Genomic DNA, 25217 nt, shown 5'->3' on the forward strand with positions numbered 1-25217 from the left:
TTTTCTAAGTCTCAAGTTTGATTTCCAGTTCTTCTGGAACCTTCTTGGGCTTTTCTAATCCGTCTCCCCCTATTTTACACTCTTCTTCTCCACCTGGATCAGATCCTGACCAGATTGTGCGGGGGGGGAGCATGGCAAATCACATCGGTGTCGATGGTCGCTCCCAGGACTTTCGACACAGGTTGAAGACCTCCTGTCAAAGGCCTGGTCTGATGGCACCATCAAGCTATGCCAGTTTGCTTGGATGCAATGGTGTCTTAGGTGTGTGCGACATAGTTCAGGTCCTGAATTTCCTGGCCAGTTTAGCGCAGAAAGGTCTGGCAGACGGCTTAATCACCACCTTCCGTTCTGCTATCTCTGCAGGGCATGTGCCTGTGGAAGTGTCCCTTTGTGGGAACATCCTTTCATGTGCCGCCTTGTATGTGACATCCGGCTATCACTTCCTCCGCAATCATGTTATTCGGCTCTTTGGGATGTTAATAAGGTGCCTAACCTTTTTCTATCCTGGCAACCCAATAGCTCCTGTTGAGGAAGGAACTCTCAGAGAAGCTGGCAATGCTGCTCTGCATGGTATTGTGCAGAAGGGTCTTGGATGGTCAGTCCATAGACATTATTAGAAGGAGTTTTTCACCCTCCGGGGTTTCATTTACACTGAGCAGGCGTACTAAATCCAATACTAGGGTCATAGAATACCAAGCATTTCTGAACTCTTAAGTTATGTATAGTTCAATGCCTTAAGGCCTATGAGGAGATGTCCCTGGACCTCAGGCCCCCGGGAGAGAGGCAGCTCTTAATCACCCTCAAAAAGCCACACAAAGAGGTTTCTTCACCAACCCTAGCCCGTTGGGTGTGGTGGGTTATGCAGGAAGCTGGACTGGGTCTTAAAATCTGGGGTGCGTATTCCGCTTGTGGAGTGATGGCCTCAAGGCATTCAGTCTGGGTGCCCCTGAAAGATAATATGAACTCAGCCAACTGGTCTTCGGATTCCACTTTTAAGCCAGTATTGGATATGGCTCATTTGGTGTGTGTAAGCTTTAGACTAGCATAATCCTTGCCTCTGGCCCGGACATAAAATGAAAAATGTCCTAGCTATCGTAACACGAAGTTTCAATTCTGTTCCCTCTTAGAGATTTACGAGAGGCTGGGTGGTGGGTGGGGTGTTTGCTCAGTTTCATTGACTCTTATCGTATCATTGCTTGTTTTTTCTGTTTGTGGCAGTGGATTTGCGTGCATCATGACTAGATTATGATTTGTTTGCTCCAATGGTTAAGCTAGGACACCAGCCCGGTCCTTCCGGGCTCTCCTTGATGTCGTGGAACGTCAGAGGTCTAAATAACACCAAAAAGCGGAGACAAGCCTTCAACTATATTCTTAGACACAACATTGATGCTATATTTATGCAGGAAACTCACCTGTCCTCCTCTGACCCTTCTCACGTTGCCAAGAACTGGGGCTCCCATAGATTTTTTTCCAATTACAGTAGGTACTCCAGGCGGGTTGCCATATTCATACATAAACGAGTCCCCTTTGCACTACACAGTACCTGGACTGATGTGGAGGGTCGTACCTTAATTGTTACTGGTACTCTTTTGGGGCATAAGATTACGTTCGTAGGGGTCTACGGCCCTAATGTGGACTCCCCTTCTTTCTTTAATGACCTACAAGTGCAACTCCTCACACTTGACCCTGGACTGTTGATATTTGGGGGCGATTTCAATCTGTTGTTAGATCCAACCAGAGACAGTACTTCCTCTGCTCCTGATGCTAAACCCCGATCCCGACAACTCCGTCTCAACTTATGCGCTCACTTCTCCCTGATGGACATTGAAAACACCTCCCAGACTTCACCCACTACTCAGGGTTTCACAACACATGGACCAGAATAGAACCCTGGTTAATTTCCCCGGGAATTGCAGGGTGGGTGGCCGGGTTACTCACTCTCCCTCGTACACTTTCGGACCATTCTCCGGTAATACTTAAACTCAATCTCCCCAGGCCGGGTGGCTATGAAAAACAATGGCGCTTTCCAGGGAAGGCAATATTGGATCCGGTTTTTAATGAGAAAGTCCGGCAAGCTATTGAAGACTATTTCAAACGTAATACTGGGTCAGTGGCCACTTGGGCGGTTTTATGGGAGGGGTTTAAGGCCTATATCCGGGGCGTCTGTATTGCTAAGCATGCGGGTGTGTTAAGAGATTTACGCTCCACTTTGTCCCGTGTTAAAAATGACATTGCCGCTTTGGATCGGGAATTGATTGTCACTGCATCCAGTGCGGGTGAGGCTAGGCGTCTGTCACTGATGCTCGAATTTAGAGAAGTGGCGGACCGAGAGTTGCTGTTCCTCAATAAACAATCTGCTGCGCGTCGGTATGGTGAGGGCGACCGGCTTGGTAGGTTGTTGGCTCAGACCCTCCGCCCCACTCGGGATTCGTCTTATATCACGGAAATTATTGGCCCCAATGATGATTTGCTGCATTCTACTCCTGAAATTTGCGATCTCTTTCTTTCCTATTACAAAACGCTATGCACGTCCAAGCTCTCGGGGGACCTGCGTGATCAGGGTGACTACCTGGCGGAGATTGCTATGGTCTACTTAGAAAAACAGATGCAGGACTTTTTGGCTATCTCCATCGCGCAGGACAGCATAGTAGAGGCTATTGAGGCGTTGAGAGGCTCTTCTGCTCCCGGTCTTGACGGCTTTTCCGCCGAGTTTTATAAAGCTTACAAAGATGTCTTGGTCCCGCGTCTGTTGGAGGTTTATGCAGAGGCGCTGGAGATGGGCCTTCTGCCTCCTACTTTTCGAGAAGCGGTCATTATTCTTCTTCCTAAGCAAGGCAGGGTCCCTAGACTGTGCGGCTCTTATAGACCTTTGTCTTTATTGAACATCGACTATAAAATATTTGCCAAGGTAATAGCGATCCGCCTGTCCTTATTGATGAAATCTATAATATCCCTGGCGCAATCGGACTTTGTGCCACATCGGTCTACTTCCTTCAATTTGAGGACCCGGTTTACTGTTTTACACAGGATCGATCCTGCCCCTCCTGCTGCTGCCGTCCTACTCGACGAGGAGAAGGCATTCGATTCCCTTGAGTTGCCTTTTTTTCTGTCCATCATGAGACGTATGGGTATGCCTGAATGCTTTGTATCCACAGTGGCTTTATTGTACACTGAGCCCACCGCTAGACTGCGTCTGAACGGCACCATTTCTGCCCCTTTTTCCTTGTCCCGGGGCACACGTCAGGGCTGCCCCAGTCTCCACTGCTTATTATTTTGGCAATGGATCCCCTGATTCGCCATTTTCAAGAGAAACACCTACATCGTGGACTACAGTTTGGCACTGGCCCCCCTTTAATCTCGCTCTATGCTGATGACACGATTCTATATGTTAGGATGCCCCAACTTAATTTTGAACCCCTTATTTCAGAAATTACTTGCTTCAGTAGATTTTCCGGTCTTCACATCAACTGGCACAAGTCAGTTATCTTTCCGCTTACACCCAGCACCACTGCCTGGAATTGCCCATTTCCCCTTGAATGGTGCCAGGATGCGGTCAAATACCTTGGTATCCATATCCACCTTGATACCACCACCACCATGATTAGACTGAACTATGGCAGGGCAATCAGTTCGCTTGAGTCGCAGATAGTGCGGTGGCTACGTCTTCCATTATCTATGGCTGGGAGATTAGCCATAATTAAAATGGTTGTCCTCCCGCGGTTCTTGTATCTGTTTAATAACATTCCTGTCCCGCTCACCAAAGCCTTTTTTTCTGCAGTTGCGTTCTTTATTATTGCGCCTTGTTTGGGGGGATAATACTCCTCATGTTAGCTGGCGAGTTCTGACCCTGCTGTATGCCAGAGGGGGCTTTGTGGTCCCGGATTTTTATTTATATTTCCTGATGGCACAAGGTTGTTACGCACATGCCTGGTTCCATCCGGACACTCGCATCCCATATCTGAAGCCAGAGTCCGATCTGGTGCTCCCTCGCCACCTCTCCACTGTCTTGCCCACTGGTTTTCCTCGCGACCCCCTATGATATTCAGACGGTTTCGACCACGTGCTGGGCATGAGACAGATTACGCAGACTTCTGGGTCTCGCCCAGTTGTATTCACCTGCCCTGCCTTTGCCTAACCCCTCTTTGTTCCCGATAACGGGGGAGGCATTGGTTAAGCACACGTTAGACAAGTTCCACATTATTACTGAGGGTCACGCCTTTTCTGTGTCGGAGGTTACACGTTTCTCCGAGCGATCCTTTATGGACACCTTTGTTTTAACACGTATACAATCCATGCTTCGCGCCACGTTCTCTGTCCCGATGGCCCAAGAACTGACCCCTCCGTTGACGCTACTTATCCAACACCCCACTGGGGCACATATGGTCTCTAAAATATACAAGCAATATTGTGAATCCTTACCGGTCGCTGACACCAGGGTGCACGCTCGTGGGAGGTGGACCTGGGTAAACCCATCCCTAACGATCAATTAGATCAATGCTGTAGGACAACTAAAGAAGTTTCCTTGAACAGCAGACACAAACACCTTCATTTTAAGTTTCTTCACAGGCTGTACCACACTCCGGCTCTCTCACACAGAATCGACCCCAATAGGCCCCACCACTGTCCTAAATGTAAGGCTCCCTCTGCTCACCTATCTTGGACATGCCCTAAACAACACCAATATTGGTCCTTGATACATGCTACTCTGGGAGATATACTAAACATCCAACGTGTTCCCACCCCTGAGATCGCATTGCTGAGCTATGTGGCCTATTTACCCCCGTCCAGCAGACGACTTGCTGCTATGGGCTTTCGGTTAGCCAAGAAGGAGGTCGCTCTGTTGTGGGGTAGCAGGAGATCCCCAACGCTGAAAGCGTGGCTTAGTAGCTTAGCATTCTGTAACATTAACTGCGAGGAATACTCCTCTTTGATCCCTAACGAGTCCAGACCAGTGGACATCTGGGGCCCATACAGGGCATATATTGCCAAGAAAAGAGCTGATCAACAGTCGCAGACAGCAAGTGGTATTGTTCCCGAGGGGGTCGGCTGATGATGTACTTGCCTACATATGCTCATATTAATGCTATATTTTTTTCCACTCTGCTATTGTTGTTGTTGTTGTGTTGCCTGGGCCATCTTCGAGGCTCACAGTCTTATGTTATTGTCTATCTATGTTTTGTTCATAATTGCATTGTCATTGACTTGTGCCCGCATGACGTTTCCCATTTGCATCACATGCTATTGAGGTTTTTGAGTACTTCGAAGTACATGCTCTCCTTACTGCTGATGATTATATACTTTGCAATGTACTGATCTTTTTGTTCCTGTATGCTAAAACTGGGAAAAATAAAGTATAAAAAAAAAAAAGTTTCAATTCTGTTGAAGACTTGAGGCGAGGATTATCCCCCACTGACTCCTGATCCGGGAGGCCCTACCCGTGGTTAGTAAGTATTGAGGTATGTTCTCACTGTTATGACTATTGTAAGTTTATGCTGATTCAATGGACATGTACTGTACATACCTTGCTTAAGGTGTAGCCTTGTCTACAGGTAATCTCATGGTAATTTTTTCTCTTTTTCCAGAAGAGAAACCTGGAAAAAAGGACTAGTCAGAAGTGGACTATGGCGCGACTCGCACGACAAAAGAGGATCTATGGACAAGGGCAAAGTAAGATGGTGCGGACACTGCCAACTGATTGGACATTTGGAGACTGTTGGACTACTTTGTCCGTTTTGACCAATTACCAGTGTTTCATGGGAAATGTGGTGCTTGTTTAAATGCAATAAAATAGCTGCTGAACAATGCGATCAGCATAATCCTCACCTCCGAGTCCTTAATAGAATTGAAACTTTCTGTTACGATAGCCAAGACATTTTTCATTACAGTTGACAAAACAATACACCGCCCCCCTTAAGAGGGCTTTAAGAGGGTCGAAAAGGAGTGTGATTGACAAAATCTGAGGTTAGAAGATTTGAATTGAGGCAGTAACCAGCACCTTTGCCAATGACCTCAATATGTGAGGTTCTATGCAACAAAATACCTGTCTACAGGCTTAACTCTATGTAATGCCTATACACCGTTGAAGGTCCATTTGCTTTAACATACGTTTTTCACAATAAGAGTTAGGCCTACTACTTTTTTCCTTGAGTTTTTATAATAAATAGAACAGACCTATAGTATCAGACAACCTTTTCCCAATAAAATAATTCGGCCAACAACCAACTGAGGCCTAAGTATTGCCCATAAGCTTTCCTTTGAGACGACCATCGAGCATACAGACATAAAATTAGAAATACGTACACTAATGTAGATGGTAAAACTATATACAAGCCCCCTTAAAAGGGCTTAGCAAGTATGCGCACATTTGAAATCTTCTATCCTCAGGGGTTGCCAGAGGGGAAAACCAATACAAAAACCATTACTTACTATTGAAATTTGTGAGATTCCATGTAACCAAAAACAAAGATGAAACTGCCTTCAGCCCCTGAACTGCTGAGGCTATTTTCTCCCCCGTGCTGAGCTACTGCAGGTACTCCCGTTGTCCCTGGTTTGATCAATTCCGCTCAAGGACACTAAGCTGCTAAGAGGTAGAACCTTTCTGGATCCCTGCGGATTCCGGAAGTTTACATCACATAAATTCAGGGAACAATTTTGATTTTAGGCAGACATTGAATTATACCGAACATTGGGGTAAGAAAACAATTGGATCCACGTAAGGCACACCGCCCTGAACTCCTCCAGGTGTCTAGTTTTCTGAAGAGTATGGGTTTGGTCATCTCTAATGCTTCTCCGTTGTCTCTGCTGCACCTACGCCAGTGTCCCTTTCTATTCCAAGCTCATCTATTTGCACTCATTGGCTCTCGCTGTTCATCCTATTTCTTTCTTTTCTCTCGCCCTTACTTTGCTGTTCACACTCGCGATGTTTTTTTCTTTTTTACCTTCCCCTTCTCTCTTTTCCCGGTCTGTGAGTGCCTCTGTCTTTCTCCTTCCCACTCTCAGGGCTTTTCGTAGCTGCTCACTCTCCATTCTATCCTTCTCCTGTTTTCGATCTTACTGCCCATCTCCGTCCCTCCCTCCCCTTCTCTCACCCCCGTTTCCACTCTCTGTACAACTCTCGCCCTCCCCTTCTGTTTTAATTCCCACTGCTCGCTCCCTTTCTTCACTTCTCTACACCTTCTGTTCAGGTTTTGTGCCTGTTCCCTTTCCCCAATCTCTAGCTGTCTCTCCTGGTTCCACTCTCTCGCCCACTTTCATTTGCCTCCTCTTAGCTGCTCTCTACTTTCCAACCCAGTCAACTCCAATCTGCAGCTGGCTAAGGCTGATCGTTCATGTTTGCTGGGACCTGCAACATGTTTTTGATTTGTAAGACCATAGCCCTCTTGGTCCAAGGGTCTTGTAATTTTGCCACATCAAAGTGCTGTCGTCCTAATGTTTTGAGCTCTGTTTTTCTGAGCTTCAGCCTCACAAGAGCGGTCACAAGATGGTGATCAATGCTGACGTACTCTCCCCTCCTGAATTCAATATACTGCAGGAAGCATCTCCATGCGCTGTTTGTCATCAGGTTGTCAATCTGATTTCTCTCTCTACCATTGGGTGTTCGCCAAGTTAGTTTGTGAGTCTCACGGTAGAGGTAGAGTCCTCTCCTATCATTTGTCGCAAAAAGTTTCAATCGTCTTTCTCCATTGTCGTTCACTGTTCCACAACCTTTGTTTCCTATGGCTCTGCCATGGTTTGCATTGTCATTTCCTGCTTTAGCATTCTAGTCTTATATCGCAATCTTCGGGTTGTGGTTCAGCATGGCTTCAAGCTCAACCTGAATCTGTTGGAATAATGTGCCCTAGACTGCTTCCTCTGCATCAGTAGTTGGGAGCATAGCACTGGATAATGGTGGCGTTGATGTGTCTGCCTTTTAACGTGGCAGTCAGAGTCTGCTGTTGACCGGCTTCTACTCAACTAGGCATTTATCTGTTCCCTTGCTCAGGATGATGGCTATTCCTTTGTGATGTTGGTTATTGTCCTTTCCAGAGTGCAATACTGTTTCACCTGTGGTGGTTTTCATTCAGCCAGATTCAGTCCACCTACTTTCACGGACTCACAGGATGTATAGGTTGTAGCGCCTCATCTCAAATGTTACTTCTGCCAGCTTTCCAGTTTCATACATAGTCCGCATATTCCAGAATAAGTTTCTGGTTTTGCACTTGGCACTCTGAACTTCCATCATCCTGTCAGTAGTTCCCTTGTGGCTTTGACTATCAATAAATCAATCAAACATGTCTCATGCAGAGACCTTGGACTACCCATGTGTCCAGAAGATTTAGTGGTGGAGCAGGGCATAAGTCTTACATGATCTGAAGATGTATTTAGTCTACATCAGTAGAGAACCAGTGTATTTGCAAGTTACCGTTCCCTTGAAAAAAGGAACTTAGGGAAAAGGCTGAATAGACATACAGGCAAAAAGCCCCCACATTTCTAATATTTCAGTGGTGACTGGTAGCCCCTAACAGTGCCTAGCCAAAGTGTGCTTCAAATAGCATATGCATTTGCAGATTAGACCTATTGCCAATGTGCCTTAGTACATACAAGTTTTAGGAGGTTTGTAATCTAGTTTACCCAGCAAGGAACAGTGACTAAGTCTTCTGGTAAATCATTTAATGCACAGGAATGCCTTCTATGGATCCATAAACCGTGTTGTGAGTTAGTACAGTAGGATATATTGCATCCATGCTTTCAATTCTTTACAGAATTCCCTGGGCCTTCTATAGCTACTTCACGCTGCTCCTTTAAGTGCCATGACCCTACTAATGTGGAAAATGCTGTAGGGCTTTTATTGGCAATCCCCAGTATTGACCAGGGATCACTGGATCCTCAGGGTGGTCTTTCCCGTTCTGTCGGTGGTACCAATATTCCAATTTCAGTTTAAAGCAACTTGATTCCAGAAGTGGAGTGCTGAAAGATTTGCACTTGCTGCCAGTTAAGGAAAATAATACATGTAAATTGCCCTGCACTACTCCCAACAAATCAGGTCAACGAACACAGTCGAAGACCTAAGATTCCACGGAGTAATCCAAGCCAGTTTTTCATGGCTCCAGCACTGTGAACTCTTTCTGCAGATCAGAGAAATTAGCATGATCTTCTCAGTTTCAGTGAAAAAAAATTCAAACTATTTATTCAATCGATCAATTTCCGGTTTTCCCACCTCTGCCACGGTTTTGCATTTCACTAAATAACCCTGTTCTTTTCACTAACTCACCCTCCCTCACCAACTGCTTAAATTGTGTTGAACAGAATGAACATATTACAAATGACGAATAAATTAAATCGCTTACAGTTTGATGCCCCCTTCAGCAGAGTTCAGTCTTCCACTAGTGTCCCCCTTCCCCTCTTAACATTCTGAATTTGCCTAGGACTGTGAATGAGTGACTTATCTTCCCCTCTTTGGTGTCCACCAATCAGTACCACAAGCTCTCTTACCTCTGCCTTCAGTCAGTAGTAGCAGCAATGTGGCTCCTCCCACAGGCCCCTTGGGTCCCAATTAGTGGCATGTCACCAATCTGCCTGGTACTCGCTACTCAGCACCACTGTGTTTCATCTTCATCCTAATGAGCCTCGTTTGTAAATTATCAGTCACCGCTCTTTACTTTTATTTTTTGTGCCAGAGGCCGTTTCATTGACCCAAATTATTTTTCCCTCTTAATTTCCCTGCCTACTACCATTACCTCACTTGTGTTTTGCTTCTTTGATCCCTTCTGATGCCTGTCCCCTTGCACGCCAACTCCACTTGTATATTAATTGCTCCCACGAAATCGGATGCATGACTGCTCCATAACATTTTGTCGCAATCACACAGCTCCAGACAGAACAGTAAACAGACACTCAACATCTCTTGCAAGTCCAAATCTCGGTCCCATTACAATCCTAATTGTATTCACCTAAACCATGATTTAGATGAAGCATCTCAAGTTTGTCTCGCGCCTCCTTTGTGTGCCACTCCTCCGCCCCAATCACCTACCCAGTGAGTGACAAAAAGGCTTGAAACCGAATTGCCTGCAACCTTCTTCAAAAAGGCTGGTCAACTAAAATGTGTTTCTTCTGCCCAAGGATGAAGGTTCTGTTCTCCATTTGTGAAAGGTTATCTAAAGTCTCTAATGATTAGATGTGGTGCAGTATCAAAAGACACAGTTTGCTCTAAGATAGGACTTTAGCAGCAAGACCATGGGCTGGATTGTACAACTCTTGTTCAATTTTGAAAGTGTTGCTAATAATCTATCTATATTCAGACGCATTAATATCAAACTAGACATAAAGTCTTGTAGATTACCCAAATAATGGGGCCCTGTTTTGTACTCGGCTATGGAACAGGTGAGCATCAGATAGGCAATACCCTTGCAGCATCCATAAATTCAATGAAGCCATTATATTCAGCTACTGAGGTAGACAAAGTCCTAAAAGTTGTTCTGTGTTAATCAGAGCAAGGCACCAATGAGTGAACCTACAAGGCAACCCAGCTTAAAAAAAAACCTATCGCAAGAGCCAGAGCTAGAAACAGACAGTTTCTTGAAGTGCGTTGATCATCCGACCTGCCAACCTCTACTCCACCTTGCTGCACCATGATAATACAGAGGGAGAGGAACAGCATTCACTTCTTTTTAGTAGGAACCTAGAACCAGGTCATGGAGTGAGCGGTCTGTTGTGATGCAACACAGTAGACAGCCTTACAGGCTTTCATCATTTCACCCCGGAGAAGTGATTCCTGTACTGTGACTAGCCCAAACATTGGTCTCCTTGCTCAAATAGCATCGCTCTTAACCATTTTGTAAGCAACGGACCTGGCTTGGCACAGAAGACAGGAATAGCCTCCTGCAAAGCTTGTTTTGGTCTCACCTATATTTAGGATCAATAGCTACTATGCAATCTCCAACGATTGCGTTATTGCTCATATTGCTAGAATGTCCTTGAGGATTTTGATAAGACATCCCCACAATCAGTTTTGTAAGTCTGTGCTTATGAGGTCAGCCTGGTATATAATTTGTGACTAGAATTCAGACCAAATAATGAGATTAATTATATGACTTGGATTGTCCTCTTATTCCTGCATTTTAATATATGGGTACGTAACTTGAAACAAACTTTATCAAGGTATTGGCTTCAGTTAGTGGTAATTTGTAACGAGCATTTCTTATAATTCAGGGAGTCAACATTTTCTGCCTTCTACAGAACCATGACCGAGGTGTCCACATTTTGCATCCTGGGATGGTCATGTATGAGGGATCTCTAGGTAAAGCACTTTGAAGAGGGTAGCACTGCACAGAGACATGGCACAAGGTTGCAGGATGAACCTTATTCTAAGCACCCACATTTCCCATAGAGCCATCAGTAATATAGTTCCAAACTACTCGAAGAACACATTCAAAATAACAAACCAAGAAGGTACAGTTGATGTAAATGCCTACTCTCAAGAAAGTAAGTTCTTGTGGACAGGTGGAAGCTACAGGATTTCTTATAGGTAAGTGAGTCATTACATGCCATTGGAGGTCAGAGTCGATTTCTCATTAATGGAGTGGACCTGCGGGATGAACTATTGTGCCATGGCCGAAAGGTGTGTGTATAAATCCAGAGGGAGTTCAAAGAAGCATGATAAAGTCTGAGGGAATAGTATAGTTACTTGGCAAACACATGCATGAACAGGTTGTAATTAGTGTAAACTATGTATGTCAGAGGATACACTATTAATGTCACCATTCTTTATATGTTGATAGCTCTAGTTTCTGTGTACAATCTTAAGAAAAACAACTAGTGTTATTAAAAAGAAAGTGTTCTTGAGGGGTGGTCCATTTTCAGCCAGGGGCTAAAACCAGAGTGTATGAAAAGTAAGAAACCTTCTCTACCCTGCACCACCTCTACCTCACAGCCAAAAACCATAAGGCACTTGCCACTTAGTGGGAACAAAAAGGTTCTTATTATGCTAGGACAATGATCACCAGACAGTGAGGGTGTGGAGTGTTCCGAAATCCAAGGGAGTAGGCTACTTCGCCCCAATGGCAGCCATGCACAAGAGTCAACACCATACAGACCGCCCTATCATGTCACTTGCAATCACAATTGTGTACTCCTCAGACTCTGGACTTCCTTCACAGGCTTCTGACTTGGAAAATGGCTCAATCCTAGATCCCCAGGTGTCGACAATGGTCTGCGTGCCTGGTTTTCTCCAGCCACTCCAGGTGGGCCTGCCAAATGCCAAAGACCTACTATCCAATATTGGGTCTAGGCTTTTACCCATTATGAGTCAACAACCATTGGCATTGGGACCCTTATTCTGCCATTTGTTGGAGCCTGCTGGAAGGAGCATCTGAAAACACAGCGAAGACTTGCCTACCTCTCGTGGAACCCGCTCCGCGGGTCCCGCTTCGTGTGGGGCGATCCACAAGGAACTGCTGGGAAGTACGACGGTGTCCCTGAGAAGGCGAGTGACAGGCGGGGCTGCGAGCGAGAGCAGGCGCTGGACCGGGACTACAGTTCCCAGGAGCGCTTGCCAGACCCAACTCTCAACACCTGGGCCGCTCTCCTTGTCTGCTCCTCCCTTTCCCCTGCGCTTAAAGACTCTGGCGCTTGTGAAGCACTTGGGACCCTTATTCTGCCATTTGTTGGAGCCTGCTGGAAGGAGCATCTGAAAACACAGCGAAGACTTGCCTACCTCTCGCGGAACCCGCTGCGCGGGTCCCGCTTCGTGTGGGGCGATCCACAAGGAACTGCTGGGAAGTACGACGGTGTCCCTGAGAAGGCGAGTGACAGGCAGGGCTGCGAGCGAGAGCAGGCGCTGGACCGGGACTACAGTTCCCAGGAGCGCTTGCCAGACCCAACTCTCAACACCTGGGCCGCTCTCCTTGTCTGCTCCTCCCCTTCCCCTGCGCTTAAAGACTCTGGCGCTTGTGAAGCACTTGGGACCCTTATTCTGCCATTTGTTGGAGCCTGCTGGAAGGAGCATCTGAAAACACAGCGAAGACTTGCCTACCTCTCGCGGAACCCGCTGCGCGGGTCCCGCTTCGTGTGGGGCGATCCACAAGGAACTGCTGGGAAGTACGACGGTGTCCCTGAGAAGGCGAGTGACAGGCGGGGCTGCGAGCGAGAGCAGGCGCTGGACCGGGACTACAGTTCCCAGGAGCGCTTGCCAGACCCAACTCGCAACACCTGGGCCGCTCTCCTTGTCTGCTCCTCCCCTTCCCCTGCGCTTAAAGACTCTGGCGCTTGTGAAGCACTTGGGACCCTTATTCTGCCATTTGTTGGAGCCTGCTGGAAGGAGCATCTGAAAACACAGCGAAGACTTGCCTACCTCTCGCGGAACCCGCTCCGCGGGTCCCGCTTCGTGTGGGGCGATCCACAAGGAACTGCTGGGAAGTACGACGGTGTCCCTGAGAAGGCGAGTGACAGGCGGGGCTGCGAGCGAGAGCAGGCGCTGGACCGGGACTACAGTTCCCAGGAGCGCTTGCCAGACCCAACTCTCAACACCTGGGCCGCTCTCCTTGTCTGCTCCTCCCCTTCCCCTGCGCTTAAAGACTCTGGCGCTTGTGAAGCACTTGGGACCCTTATTCTGCCATTTGTTGGAGCCTGCTGGAAGGAGCATCTGAAAACACAGCGAAGACTTGCCTACCTCTCGCGGAACCCGCTGCGCGGGTCCCGCTTCGTGTGGGGCGATCCACAAGGAACTGCTGGGAAGTACGACGGTGTCCCTGAGAAGGCGAGTGACAGGCGGGGCTGCGAGCGAGAGCAGGCGCTGGACCGGGACTACAGTTCCCAGGAGCGCTTGCCAGACCCAACTCTCAACACCTGGGCCGCTCTCCTTGTCTGCTCCTCCCTTTCCCCTGCGCTTAAAGACTCTGGCGCTTGTGAAGCACTTGGGACCCTTATTCTGCCATTTGTTGGAGCCTGCTGGAAGGAGCATCTGAAAACACAGCGAAGACTTGCCTACCTCTCGCGGAACCCGCTGCGCGGGTCCCGCTTCGTGTGGGGCGATCCACAAGGAACTGCTGGGAAGTACGACGGTGTCCCTGAGAAGGCGAGTGACAGGCGGGGCTGCGAGCGAGAGCAGGCGCTGGACCGGGACTACAGTTCCCAGGAGCGCTTGCCAGACCCAACTCTCAACACCTGGGCCGCTCTCCTTGTCTGCTCCTCCCCTTCCCCTGCGCTTATAAATTGATACTGCCTATACCGCAGCGCGGTAGCGCGCGGGAGAAGCCCGGGAGAAGGGCGGGACCGTCTGTGGCCGTCAGTGGCCGAAGGAGGCCGGGCTGGGCCATATCCCTTACCTTTTACTTCCAACTACCACTCTGATTAAGGCGATGCCCTCGCCGACACCACGCGAAACTCCATTAAGGGATGGAGGCAGCAACACAGGGACACTGGACAATTACTTTAAATCTGCCAAGGGAGACGCGGGTAAAGAAAACTCTCTAGAGAGACGCAGGGCAGAGCGGCGGCGCTCCATTGAGTCTATGAAGAGCAGACCCTTGACTGAGATCATCCCGTATCCTATTTCCCAAGAGGAAGGTACGCCCCCCAATAGTTTAAATCCCCCGACCATTGAGGATTTCCCCCTCTTACTTCGGGAAATTCCTAGCGACCCTGGGTTGGTGCCCGGAAAGTCTATTGATGCAACTCCTCCCATGACTTGTGTCACCCCTGTTAATTTGGTTACCCAAACTCCCCCTTTGCATGTCACTAAGAAAAATAAGCCAAAACAAAGTGTTGTGGTGGAGTTGCATAGGCCTCCACCTAGCAAACGGAGTAGGAAGTCAATGGGGGGGCGGGGGAAAACCAAAGTATCCCATCTAGATTTTGGTAAAAAACATATAAACGCACTCCAATCTGGGAAGGACAAGGAGATCGTGACTATCGCTCCTCCCTCTAAGGCCCCAAGTTCCAACATAGCTGATACCAACAACGACCTAGTAGCCAATATATCCAATACAACTCCCCCTCTTACATCTATAGGGAGTATAGAATTCCTACTTCGTTCCCTTCTGCAGCCTATTAGTGATAGCCTCAAGAAAGTTGAGATTAGGCTTACTCTATTAGAGACATCTCTTACTACCTTGAACACCTTAGTTAGTAAGCAATCCAAAAATGTGGGTCCTCACCCCCCGCAGGAAACCCTCCTAAAATAGGAGCCCCACAGGGTGTGCCTACTGTCCCCCCCCCTGCAGCCATTAATGGCTATTTCAGTCCAGGCACCGCGCAGTAATTCAACCAATAGGCCTTTACAACCATTAGACCCTGTCCCTCAAAGCTCCCACATAGGGATTAACGATGGCCACCAAGAAGCTCGCAGCGCCCCTTTACTCTCCCCGGGCCGCCCAGCCCAAAGACCACAGAGACCAGATCTGCCCCCAGAAGCTAATAGTCTAACGGTGGTCCTAGCAGGTGCCCCCATCTAAGATCAGGGGAAAATGAAGACTACCAATCCCTAAAGAAAAAGGTCATTAAATGGCTAAACTGGAATCGACCCCTACCATCGCATTTCAATAATGAGATTATTATGGTTAGAAGGGTCCCTTGGCTAGGGAAGACCAGAAAAACAATAATAGGGGATTGTATTTTGGTAACTTTTAAAGACCCGGGCACTGTTCTGCACATCTGTGAAGGAATAAATAGATCACTGGACTCCACTATTCAGACCCTTCCAGTATCCTTCTTTTTCCCCCCTACTCGCATGCATTATGCTCCACCGCATGATGAATGGACAAGGGTGGAACGTAGACGCAGACACAAGGATTATGCACAACGCCCAAATCTTCATTTACCGGACACACCCTATTTTCATTTCAACCGTTTCAATTGCCTGAATGGCTTGGATGGGGTCGATTGACTTTCCACTCACAAGCCAGAGACCCGGGATTGCGGTTCCTGCAGAATCTTTGAGCCATCTACCCCGATTGTTGGTAAAACCCTTGGCCCACTGAATGATCCAGTGCCTCTGGATATTGGCACCAGCAGACTTTCTGATCTATCTGCCCACAATGTTGACAACGCCTCTGGAATACTTAATATGACAATACCTGTGGAGAACGGCTCCTGTAGACTTTCTGAGCCATCTGCCCCTACTGTTGGTAATGTGTCAAAACTTCCGACTGCAGTAGAGTCTGGAACCATCTCTTCCAACCCTCCTGGCGCGGCAACTGACACCTCTGAACATTTGAGGATAATCTGCTGGAATGTTGCTGGACTGGCCAATAAACTGGGTGATCCGGACTGGGCAAATTATATCGAGACTGGAGATGTATGTATGTTCCAGGAAACCTGGGCCAGAGAGGACTATGGTCACCAAGGCTACATGTCATTGTTCATTCCAGCGAGGTGGGAAGGCAAAGGCCGTCCGTCAGGGGGGCTTACGACTTGGGTTGCATCTCACCTGGGCTGCGTGGCCACACGGCTGTCGGCTAACTCTGAAGATATCCTTGTGGTTTCATTATTATGGCCCAACCAAGTCAAACTTTTGATTATTAACATCTATTCTAGGCCAACGGGAATTGCAAAGGAATCACTGACTATAGATGAACTTTCCAACTATATATCTGATTTACCAAGTGATTCTTTTTATGTAGTGGGAGGGGATTTTAATTCTCATTTTGAGCCACTCCCCGGCCTTCTGGACGGGTTATCATCGGAAGAAGAGGCCAGATGGGCAGTGCCCCTAGTGGAAGCTCCACCCCCGAAGGCTTGGACCCCACTAGCACTACAAATTACAGCCCTCACCTTAAAGTTCGGAATCAGAGCTTGCAACGGGCGAATGAAATCCGACATACCTAGTAAAACCACCTACAATAGACCGGGAAGAGAGTCCCGTCTGGACTATGTCTTGGCCCAAATGGTGAAGTGGCCGACAATCCAGGACTTTAGGGTGAGGGACAGGACCGACAGTGACCACAATGCACTTGAGCTTGACCTTGCTCACCCTGGCCCCCAAGCTCCTGTGACCAACGCGGAAGGGAATAATCCTGCGCTTCTCCTGGACAATAGCAGGAGAAGAATCAGGTGGGAGCACTTGGTTACAAACAAAAATAAACTCCCCATGCTCTATGAAGGGATAACTCCCATCTTGGAAATTGTGGGGAGCTTGGATACCGAGGCAAATAACAAAGACTCCCAGGACAAACTGTACAAGGCGCATGAGGACCTTATAAAAGCTGCGGCACCTCATTTCACCTGTAGTTCACGGAAGCCAAGAGGGGGGCGGCAAGGCAAAACATCATGGTATAACCCAGCATGCAGACGGGCAAAAATAGAACTCCTCAGATTAATCAAGGAGGGCTCAGGGGGGGATAGCCTTAAGCAAAGCAGGCGAGCTTACAAGAAACTCGTTGCCCATGCTAAAGCCGAATGGGAGGAAAACCAGTGGGAAGAACTCACCAAGGCCCTAGCGATCCAAAACCAACGCCTGTTTTGGAGGATAGTGAACGGGGGATCGGGGAATTTACAATCGGCATTAGAGCCCAACATTGCCCCAGGGGTGTGGCAAGCTCACTTCCAGTCCCTATACAGCTCTGAGCCGGGAGTATCTCCTGCTGACACTGAGGTGGGCTGGCCGGGTTATGAAGGGGAGCCAATAACGTTGGGCGAGGTCACTGCTGCCATTTCAGGTCTGGCCTCCGGAAAGGCGCCAGGACTGGATGATTTACCAGGGGATATGTTTAAACAGGAGCCCATTGTCTGGGCCCCTTACCTTGTCGCACTTTTCAATGGAGTGCTTGGCGGCATGGAAATCCCTAGTACTTGGCTGGGGGCAGAGGTAGTCCCCATCTTTAAAAAGGGCTCGCCTCTCCTCCCAGCCAACTACAGACCAATCAGTTTAATAGACGTGGCACAGAAACTGTTTGGTAGGGTTTTGTTGAACCGGCTCCAGGACTGGATGGAGGAAGTGGGTGCCCTTAGTCCTTACCAGGCTGGATTCAGGAAGGGGGTATCCACAGTGGACCAGGTTTTCAGATTAAACCTAATCTATTGGAGGGCAGCAAAATTCGAGGGCGGTAGTCTGTACACAATTTTTGTGGACTTACGGGCCGCCTTCGACCTAGTGCCCAGGGGGAAACTTTGGAGCGTCCTGGCAGAGATGGGCGTTCCCCCGGACATCCTATTGATCCTACAGAGGCTGCACCACAATAATTACGCCCGAGTGAGGTGTGGGAGGTCGGGGGAACTGACCGATAGATTCCCCGTTGGCCGGGGGGTAAGGCAGGGTTGTGTGCTGGCACCGACCCTGTTTTGTCTCTTCGTCAACGGGGTAATCGCCCACCTGAACACCACTGACTATACTGACGCCCCCAAATTAAATGGCAGCAGGGTGCCCGCAATTATGTTTGCGGACGACACCCTGCTGCTATCTAAAACCCCCATGGGTATACAGAGGATTTTGGATTCCTTTGTGGCCTTCTGTACTGATAGGGGGCTAGAAATTAATGCGGCAAAAACCAAATTCATGGTCTTGAATCCGAGCCAAAAATTGCGGCCAAATCCGCAATTGGGAGCTGCACGGCTCGAGAAAGTAGCCACCTTTGATTACCTTGGTGTGACTCTTAACGAAACCATGACTTGGGGATCCCATCAGAGTAGGGCTAACCTCAAACTCATTCAAACCACTGGAGGTATCGCCCGGATGATGACCGGTTCAACATACCGTCCATTGGGGGCACTAATCCAGATATATAAGGCACAGGCTAGGGGAGCGATCATGTATGGGGCGGAACTGTGGGGTCACACACCTTGTCGGAGTCTGTCACTAACGGAAAACAAGTTTATAAGACAGATAGCCGCACTCCCGACCAGCACCCCGCTCCTCCCCTTGAGGCTCGACTTGGGTTTACGACCGTTAGCAGATGAAATAAGCCTGAGACCCATAGCCTTTTGGCGCAGGCTGTGGAGCAGCAATGACCTTGCAGAATACAGGGCGGAACTGGTCGAACTTTTGAATCACCCAAAAGCGCTCAATATCCCTTGGATCAAAAACATCCAAGTCACTTGCATGGAATTAGGACTCCCTGACTTATGGACTGAGCCGGCGAATGCCGCACTAAACATCTCCAAAAGGTCCCTGGCTAACGTATACCACGAACACAAATTTGCCAGGGCCCAAGCTACCCAGGTAGAAGGGTCCTTATCCTCCGTATTTTTGCAAAGCAAAGATCTGTATAGGTTTGAGAAGGTATTGGATCCTATCTCCCCTGTACTTGCCAGAAAGCTGTTTCTCCAATGGAGATACGGCACACTGCCCTTCCGGTCCTTTACAAGCGCCTGGTCATCGGCTCCCACCACAAAGCAGTGTCCGGTATGTGATGCAACGGAGGAAACCGACTTGCATGTGGCTTTTTTCTGCCCAGCCTACAAGGTAGCAAGAAAATACTGGCTTCTCCCGTTGATAAGGAATATGGGCTGCAGGGAATACGCTCCTATGTACAGGATTTTAAAATCTGATATTTCTGGCCCAACTGTTTTTGCTTTAACAAAATTTCTAACCAATGTTTGGCATACGCGTAACCGCATTTTAAAGGTGTTGGGTCCCTCTTAAAAAAAAATTATTTTTTTTTTAGATGCATAGTTTGTATAGTATCTTTTAGCACATGTACTCCAATGGTTTTTATCCTTTTACGAAATGATTATCTGTGATTGTATATGTGTATTGTGTATCTTTTATGGCCAAATGGCCGAAATAAAGATTGGAAATGAAAGGATGCCATTGGCACTAGAAAAGGCTGAATACCAACTACTGCTCAACCTTGGTCTGTGGCTCAGTATCTTCCCAGATGAGTGTTGTGACCTTTATCTGCCCTACTTGTTTCTCAACTAAATCTTCCACACATTCTCAGATGCTGTGAAGGAACTTGAACCCCTCCTGTTTGGCTTACAGCATTCTGGGCTCAGCTGGGCCAATACATACCAACCCATCACACTTGCAGACCTGACTCCTGCACAAATTATGTGATTGGACTGACACATTCATTTCCTAGTACTCATGAGTAACCTCCCTAATATAAATGTTGCTAGCGGGACCCTAGACTCAGACTATTCTGTGTCTCTAAAGTCTAACCAGGAATCATGTGAAATGTATTACAAGAAATGAATACATGCCTCTATCCTTCCTAAACGATTCCATCTAGTAGTACACAGTATCTGCATTCGTAACTGCACATTTTGGGGAGCCATGCATGACAAACGCTTTCCACTTCAACCACCTATATCCACACACTTCCAACCGCACATCCAGGCTTAGGTATGCAACAAACTCTAGAAGGCTAGAGAGCCACAAGGTCAGACTAGAATTTCATACATGCAATAGAGATTTTAGGTAACAATAATCTGTAGCATGCACAGGAGTCTTGGATGTGGTGCGAAGAATCTAGTGAAAAGAAAATGTCAAGTACCTGAGAAAAAGAGCTGTGAACCGGTAGAGAAAACCTCTACCTAGTGGAGCTGAAAAAGGTACATACTATGAAACTGAAGCACAGCAATACAAAATTGTACGGTAGACGTAATGGATTAATGGCACAACTATGTGCACATCAAGGGTTCAACATGAATAATTTTTACCCTGCACATAAATGAAGCTGGCCCACTAACTCAATGGTAAGCACTAATCTATACGTATCATTATTTGTATAACATGTGCAATTGTTCCGTCCATTAATTTCCCCCAAATGGTCTTAGTTTTCTAAACCAATATTGGGCTGTCTTTTACTACAACCAAATGGCCGAAAAAAAACCAAATGGAATTCAAAGTTTCCAACAAGAGTCATTTAATTCAGGAATCTTCGGTTCCTTTTAAATGACAAACTGCACCAATAATTGTTAAATTTGTTTAGAAAGCGCTCCCAGCAGATGAAAAGCGAGCATTAAACTGCAACAGTTGCCCAACAGAGGCAAACTTTAATAAATTACACTCACTGGATGAACCTCGCCGATTATGAATGATTTGCTCATGTTTCTCGCATCTGTAGAATGGCCGATGTCTTCAAACGTCTCCGTGGCATCTCCTCCGGCTTGTTCCCGTAGGACCTCCTCACCACCTGGGTGCTGAAAGTTTCACATGGTTAATGACAGCATCTTGTACAACCAATACATTACATCTGACAAAAACTGTGAGCTAACACAAAAACACTGACGTTGTAAAGTAAGAAATGAGCCCTGCATTGAAGCGCTACATTAAGGGGTGTATGGTCAATCTCCACTGAGGCGACCAATTGTCAATGTCTACTGAGGGCACCAGGTTGAGGGTCCCAAGGATTAAGAAAGACTAGCAAGAAAATGAATGTTTTCTGTACTACTCACAGGGACATCTGTGGCACTAGAGCTGTGTCTCCTACAGAGTTTTTAGTAAAGACTAAACAGCAGAGCTATAATTTTACTTGAACAGATGTTTAGATGTTCGACCTTGGACAAAAGAGATAGTCCTCAGATTACAGTTTTCAACTCTTCGTATAGCAGTGTGTAACTTCCTGTAACATTAGTGAATCAATGTTATACCCAAATGCTCTAGGAAACAGTTGCTAGCAGTTCGCCTCAGTGATGGATTTATGCAATCAACGCTCTATTACATTTCTTCTGTAACCTGCCTTAATTTAGTCTTTTCAAAGTGGCAGCGAGGAAATGATTGAAACCCACCCATGCACAGCACAATGGGTGCCATCTGGTTACTACAACATTACTACAATGCTATCATGACTGTAACGACAGAGAGCAGAACTGTATATTCTGTGTCAATGCTCTACATAAGGCAAAGCCAATTCTCTGCATCTCGCAGCAACAGCTGAGGCACCTCAAGATACAGTACTCGGTGATGTGTGGGGTAGTAGAGATGTGTAACCTGAGGGATAGCTCTACCGCCTATGGCCATACTGAGAGTTTGATGGGGTCTTCACCATTACTTAAAGAGGTGCAGTCTTAGGGAGATCTCGGATTTCAAAAGTGTTACCGATAACACCATAACCCCAAGCTTAGCTCTGCGGTCTCAGTCATTACCAAGAGTTTTCATAACAGGAGGGTAAGGTTAGTGCAGCTGCTGCCTAAAGTGTGTTAGAACACTGGTAATGTTAGAGCCACAACAATTTGGCAGCAGTGGAACAAATTATGCAGCAGGGGAAACTAAATTAACCACCAAGACAAGGCAAATGATGTGGCACATTCTGCAGCGGCACTAGCTCCCTTTTTGTCATATTGACATACATGGATACAAAAGGGATTAAAAGTGTCATGCATGATACAAAGGTTTCTTTTTTAAAAAAAGCAAATAACCACAACAGACCATTAACATAACACTTCTCACTTGGGTTGGGCAAATGAATTTTGTAAACTGCAAAACAATCCAAATCTACCATTTTTTAAAGTCTCCTGCAGAACAAAACTGGGCACAAAAAAAAGCACCCTAATCGCTCTTCAGCCGAACCAGTCAAGTGTGTGCATTTCAGGTAATCACTTGAATTGAGTAGTTAACATGGTTCTCCCATGATAGCTTGTGCCAGGAAGAACCACACGAGCTACAGAAACTGCCAAAGAAATGGATAATTCAGTCTGTTGCAGGATGACCAGCTGCCCTTGCCCATTTTTAGGTCTCACCTAAGCAGCACATGCACGTTTTTTCCGAGAAATGCTGTGCCTACTCTGTGGCTTAGCAACACAACAAGATGATGGACGGAGTTCTGAAACTTTTGAAACGCTTACATCAAGTCACCGACCCCCCCAGTCACGGATCTGGGTTAAATCCATCATCCTTTTGCTCACAATTTCACCACAGTTTAGACCCACTCCTATGCAAATCAGCCTTGACCCTGCTCCCCCATTGGAACAGTTCAGCCTAAACTGCGAGGTCAGGTCCTCTCTGGACCAGAAACTAGCATCCTGTGACCGGTTTCGGGCTATCACCCACCATCAGCCAGGCTAGCTTGAATCCTGTGGCACAGTGAGCATTTGAAATGCTTCAGCAATCCATCATCTTGTTGTGTTTGCTATGTTCACCCTAAGTGGTCAAGGATATACCCATATGCTGGTCCCTTGCTCACTTAAAAGACACGTAAAGATGCACCACGACTGGCTGCATCGAAGCCAGCTCGAACCACATCAAGGAACTCTTCAACATCAGAGAGTTCTCCTCACTGTCAACCACCGAGTACAAGATCCCCCCCTCTCAGGAACTCTGCAACACCCTGACAGACTACTTCCACATCAAGATATCTATCATCAACAGTAACTTTCAACCGACTGACGCAACACAGAGGACAGACCCCTTCCTCAAGAAACTCTTCCAACCCCAGAGAACTCAAGAAGTACCACCATCTCTCTGTTCCCCTTCCCTGCCTCAAGAAGGCCATCAACCTCCAACTCACAGAACACCAGGAGAGCAACAACCTACTGGACATCTACCAATCTGGTTTCTGCACCAACCACAGCACAGAGAAAGCCCTGATCGTTGCCAGAGGACATAAGAAGCCTCCTTGACTGGGGAGAGCAGGCGGCCCGAATACTCCTCGACCTCAGAGCAGTATTTCATACAATATACTATCACACCCTCATCAAGAGACTCAGTCACATCGGAATCCAGGGATGACGCCCTCAAATGAATCACATCCTTCCTCACAGGACAATCCCAGAGAATCCGCTTACCACCCTTCACTTCAGAACCCAAGAGTATCATCTGCGTCGTCCCTCAAGGATCATCTCTCAGCCACCACTAGTTCAATACTTACGCAACAATCCTGACAATCATCATCCGAACCCGTGGCATCAACATCATATCCTATGCAGACGGCACCCAGCTCATCCTCACGCTGTCAGAAGACCCCTCCACCACTAGAACCAACTTCCACAACTGCTTGATGAGTGTCGCCGACTGGATGAAGACCTACTGCTTGAAGCTCAATACGGACAAGATAGAAGTGTTGATTTTTGGGGACAACACCTCCCTTTGGAACAACTCCTGGTGGTCCTCTGAACTCGGACCCACACACACAGACCACGCCCGCAAACTTGGGAAATTCGCCATAAAATGCCATATCAACATAGTCTTCTCCGCCTGCTACCACACCCTTTGCATGCTTCAGGATCTTCAAATAGCTCCCTGTCAAAACCAGGAAAACAGTCACTCAAGCCCTAGTCAATAGCCAGCTGGACTACGGCCCTTTGCATCCCCTTCTAATTTGCAGGGCTGGAGATAGATATATTATATATATTCATGTGTCACTCTATGCATGAAAGGGAATTGTTTTGACTTATACTGGGTGCCCCTTGTGTCGGGACAAAGCTATACCTCTCTTAAGAGCTCTAATGAGAGCAAAACAAGTGTCAGGGGTTGCTTTTATTCATTTCAGGTTGGCCTGGATGGTATTTACCAATCCAAAGCTGTAATACTGTGCTTGGAGTGGTAAAAGGCTTTGGCCATTTTACAACTCGGCAAGGATAGCAATGTGCTAATCCTATGCTTAAAAACGTTGCTGTACAAATGGTAAAAGACTTTGTCCCTTTCTATCTCGGAGTGGATGGCACTGTCCTGATCCTACGCTTAAAAACTTTGATTGAAAAACAGACATTTGAAGTGAGCAAATTTAAAGTGTCGCTGGTATATGGGATGTGGAATTCCTATAGCCCGACGCCCAGGACATATTGTTTGGGGTCAAGGGCAACAAGTTTTCATGTGTATTTTGTCCTTTGGACAAGTAGGCCCAACCCCCTGCAGCACAAACCCTTTGGCTGCCAGCTTGCACTGCCACATTATGGATCAGGGAAGTGCACTGTCTGCAGCTAAGGTAATATTTTTGCCCATATGTTAATGCTGTTCAAAACTGAATTTATGGTTCATTAATTGAAAGCCTTTATTATTAGGGTAAGCGCTCTAAATAAATGTTGCAAGCTCCGACTGACTACGGACAGTGGTTCAAGTATAAAAATGAGTACACACGTTTTCAAAGTTGAGCAATAAGAGACTATGTATTATGCTCCCAGAATGCTCTCTGCTTTGATGCAAATATTTGCAGAAGCTTGAAAGCAAGATTGATGATTCTTTGCTTCCAAAAGAGTAAAAAAATGAAAGAAGGAAAAAAAAACATTTTGCTAAACTACTGTAAAATGTCAGGTACCATTTATTTGCAGCAGCATTTAGTAACGTGTTGATGCATGCAATTATTTCTCAAAAATATTCATAATGGAAAATCAGTGTAACCAGTTTCAATAAAATTATAGTAAACAAA

At 47.0% G+C, this 25217-nt stretch overlaps 1 protein-coding gene across 1 annotated transcript in view; it reads right to left on the reverse strand.

Annotated features, from left to right (window-relative positions):
- The window catches only part of CYB5A (cytochrome b5 type A), a 217317-nt gene that overhangs the window by 80391 nt on the left and 111709 nt on the right, over positions 1-25217 (reverse strand). Inside the window, exon 2 of the mRNA XM_086965225.1 lies at positions 20926-21054. Within this exon, the coding sequence (XP_086821351.1) occupies positions 20926-21054 (129 nt within the window). The remainder of the gene's footprint in view (positions 1-20925; positions 21055-25217) is intronic.

This window comes from Lissotriton vulgaris, chromosome 4_1 (assembly GCF_964263255.1).
Source record: "Lissotriton vulgaris chromosome 4_1, aLisVul1.2, whole genome shotgun sequence".
Taxonomy (NCBI): Eukaryota; Metazoa; Chordata; class Amphibia; order Caudata; family Salamandridae; genus Lissotriton; species Lissotriton vulgaris.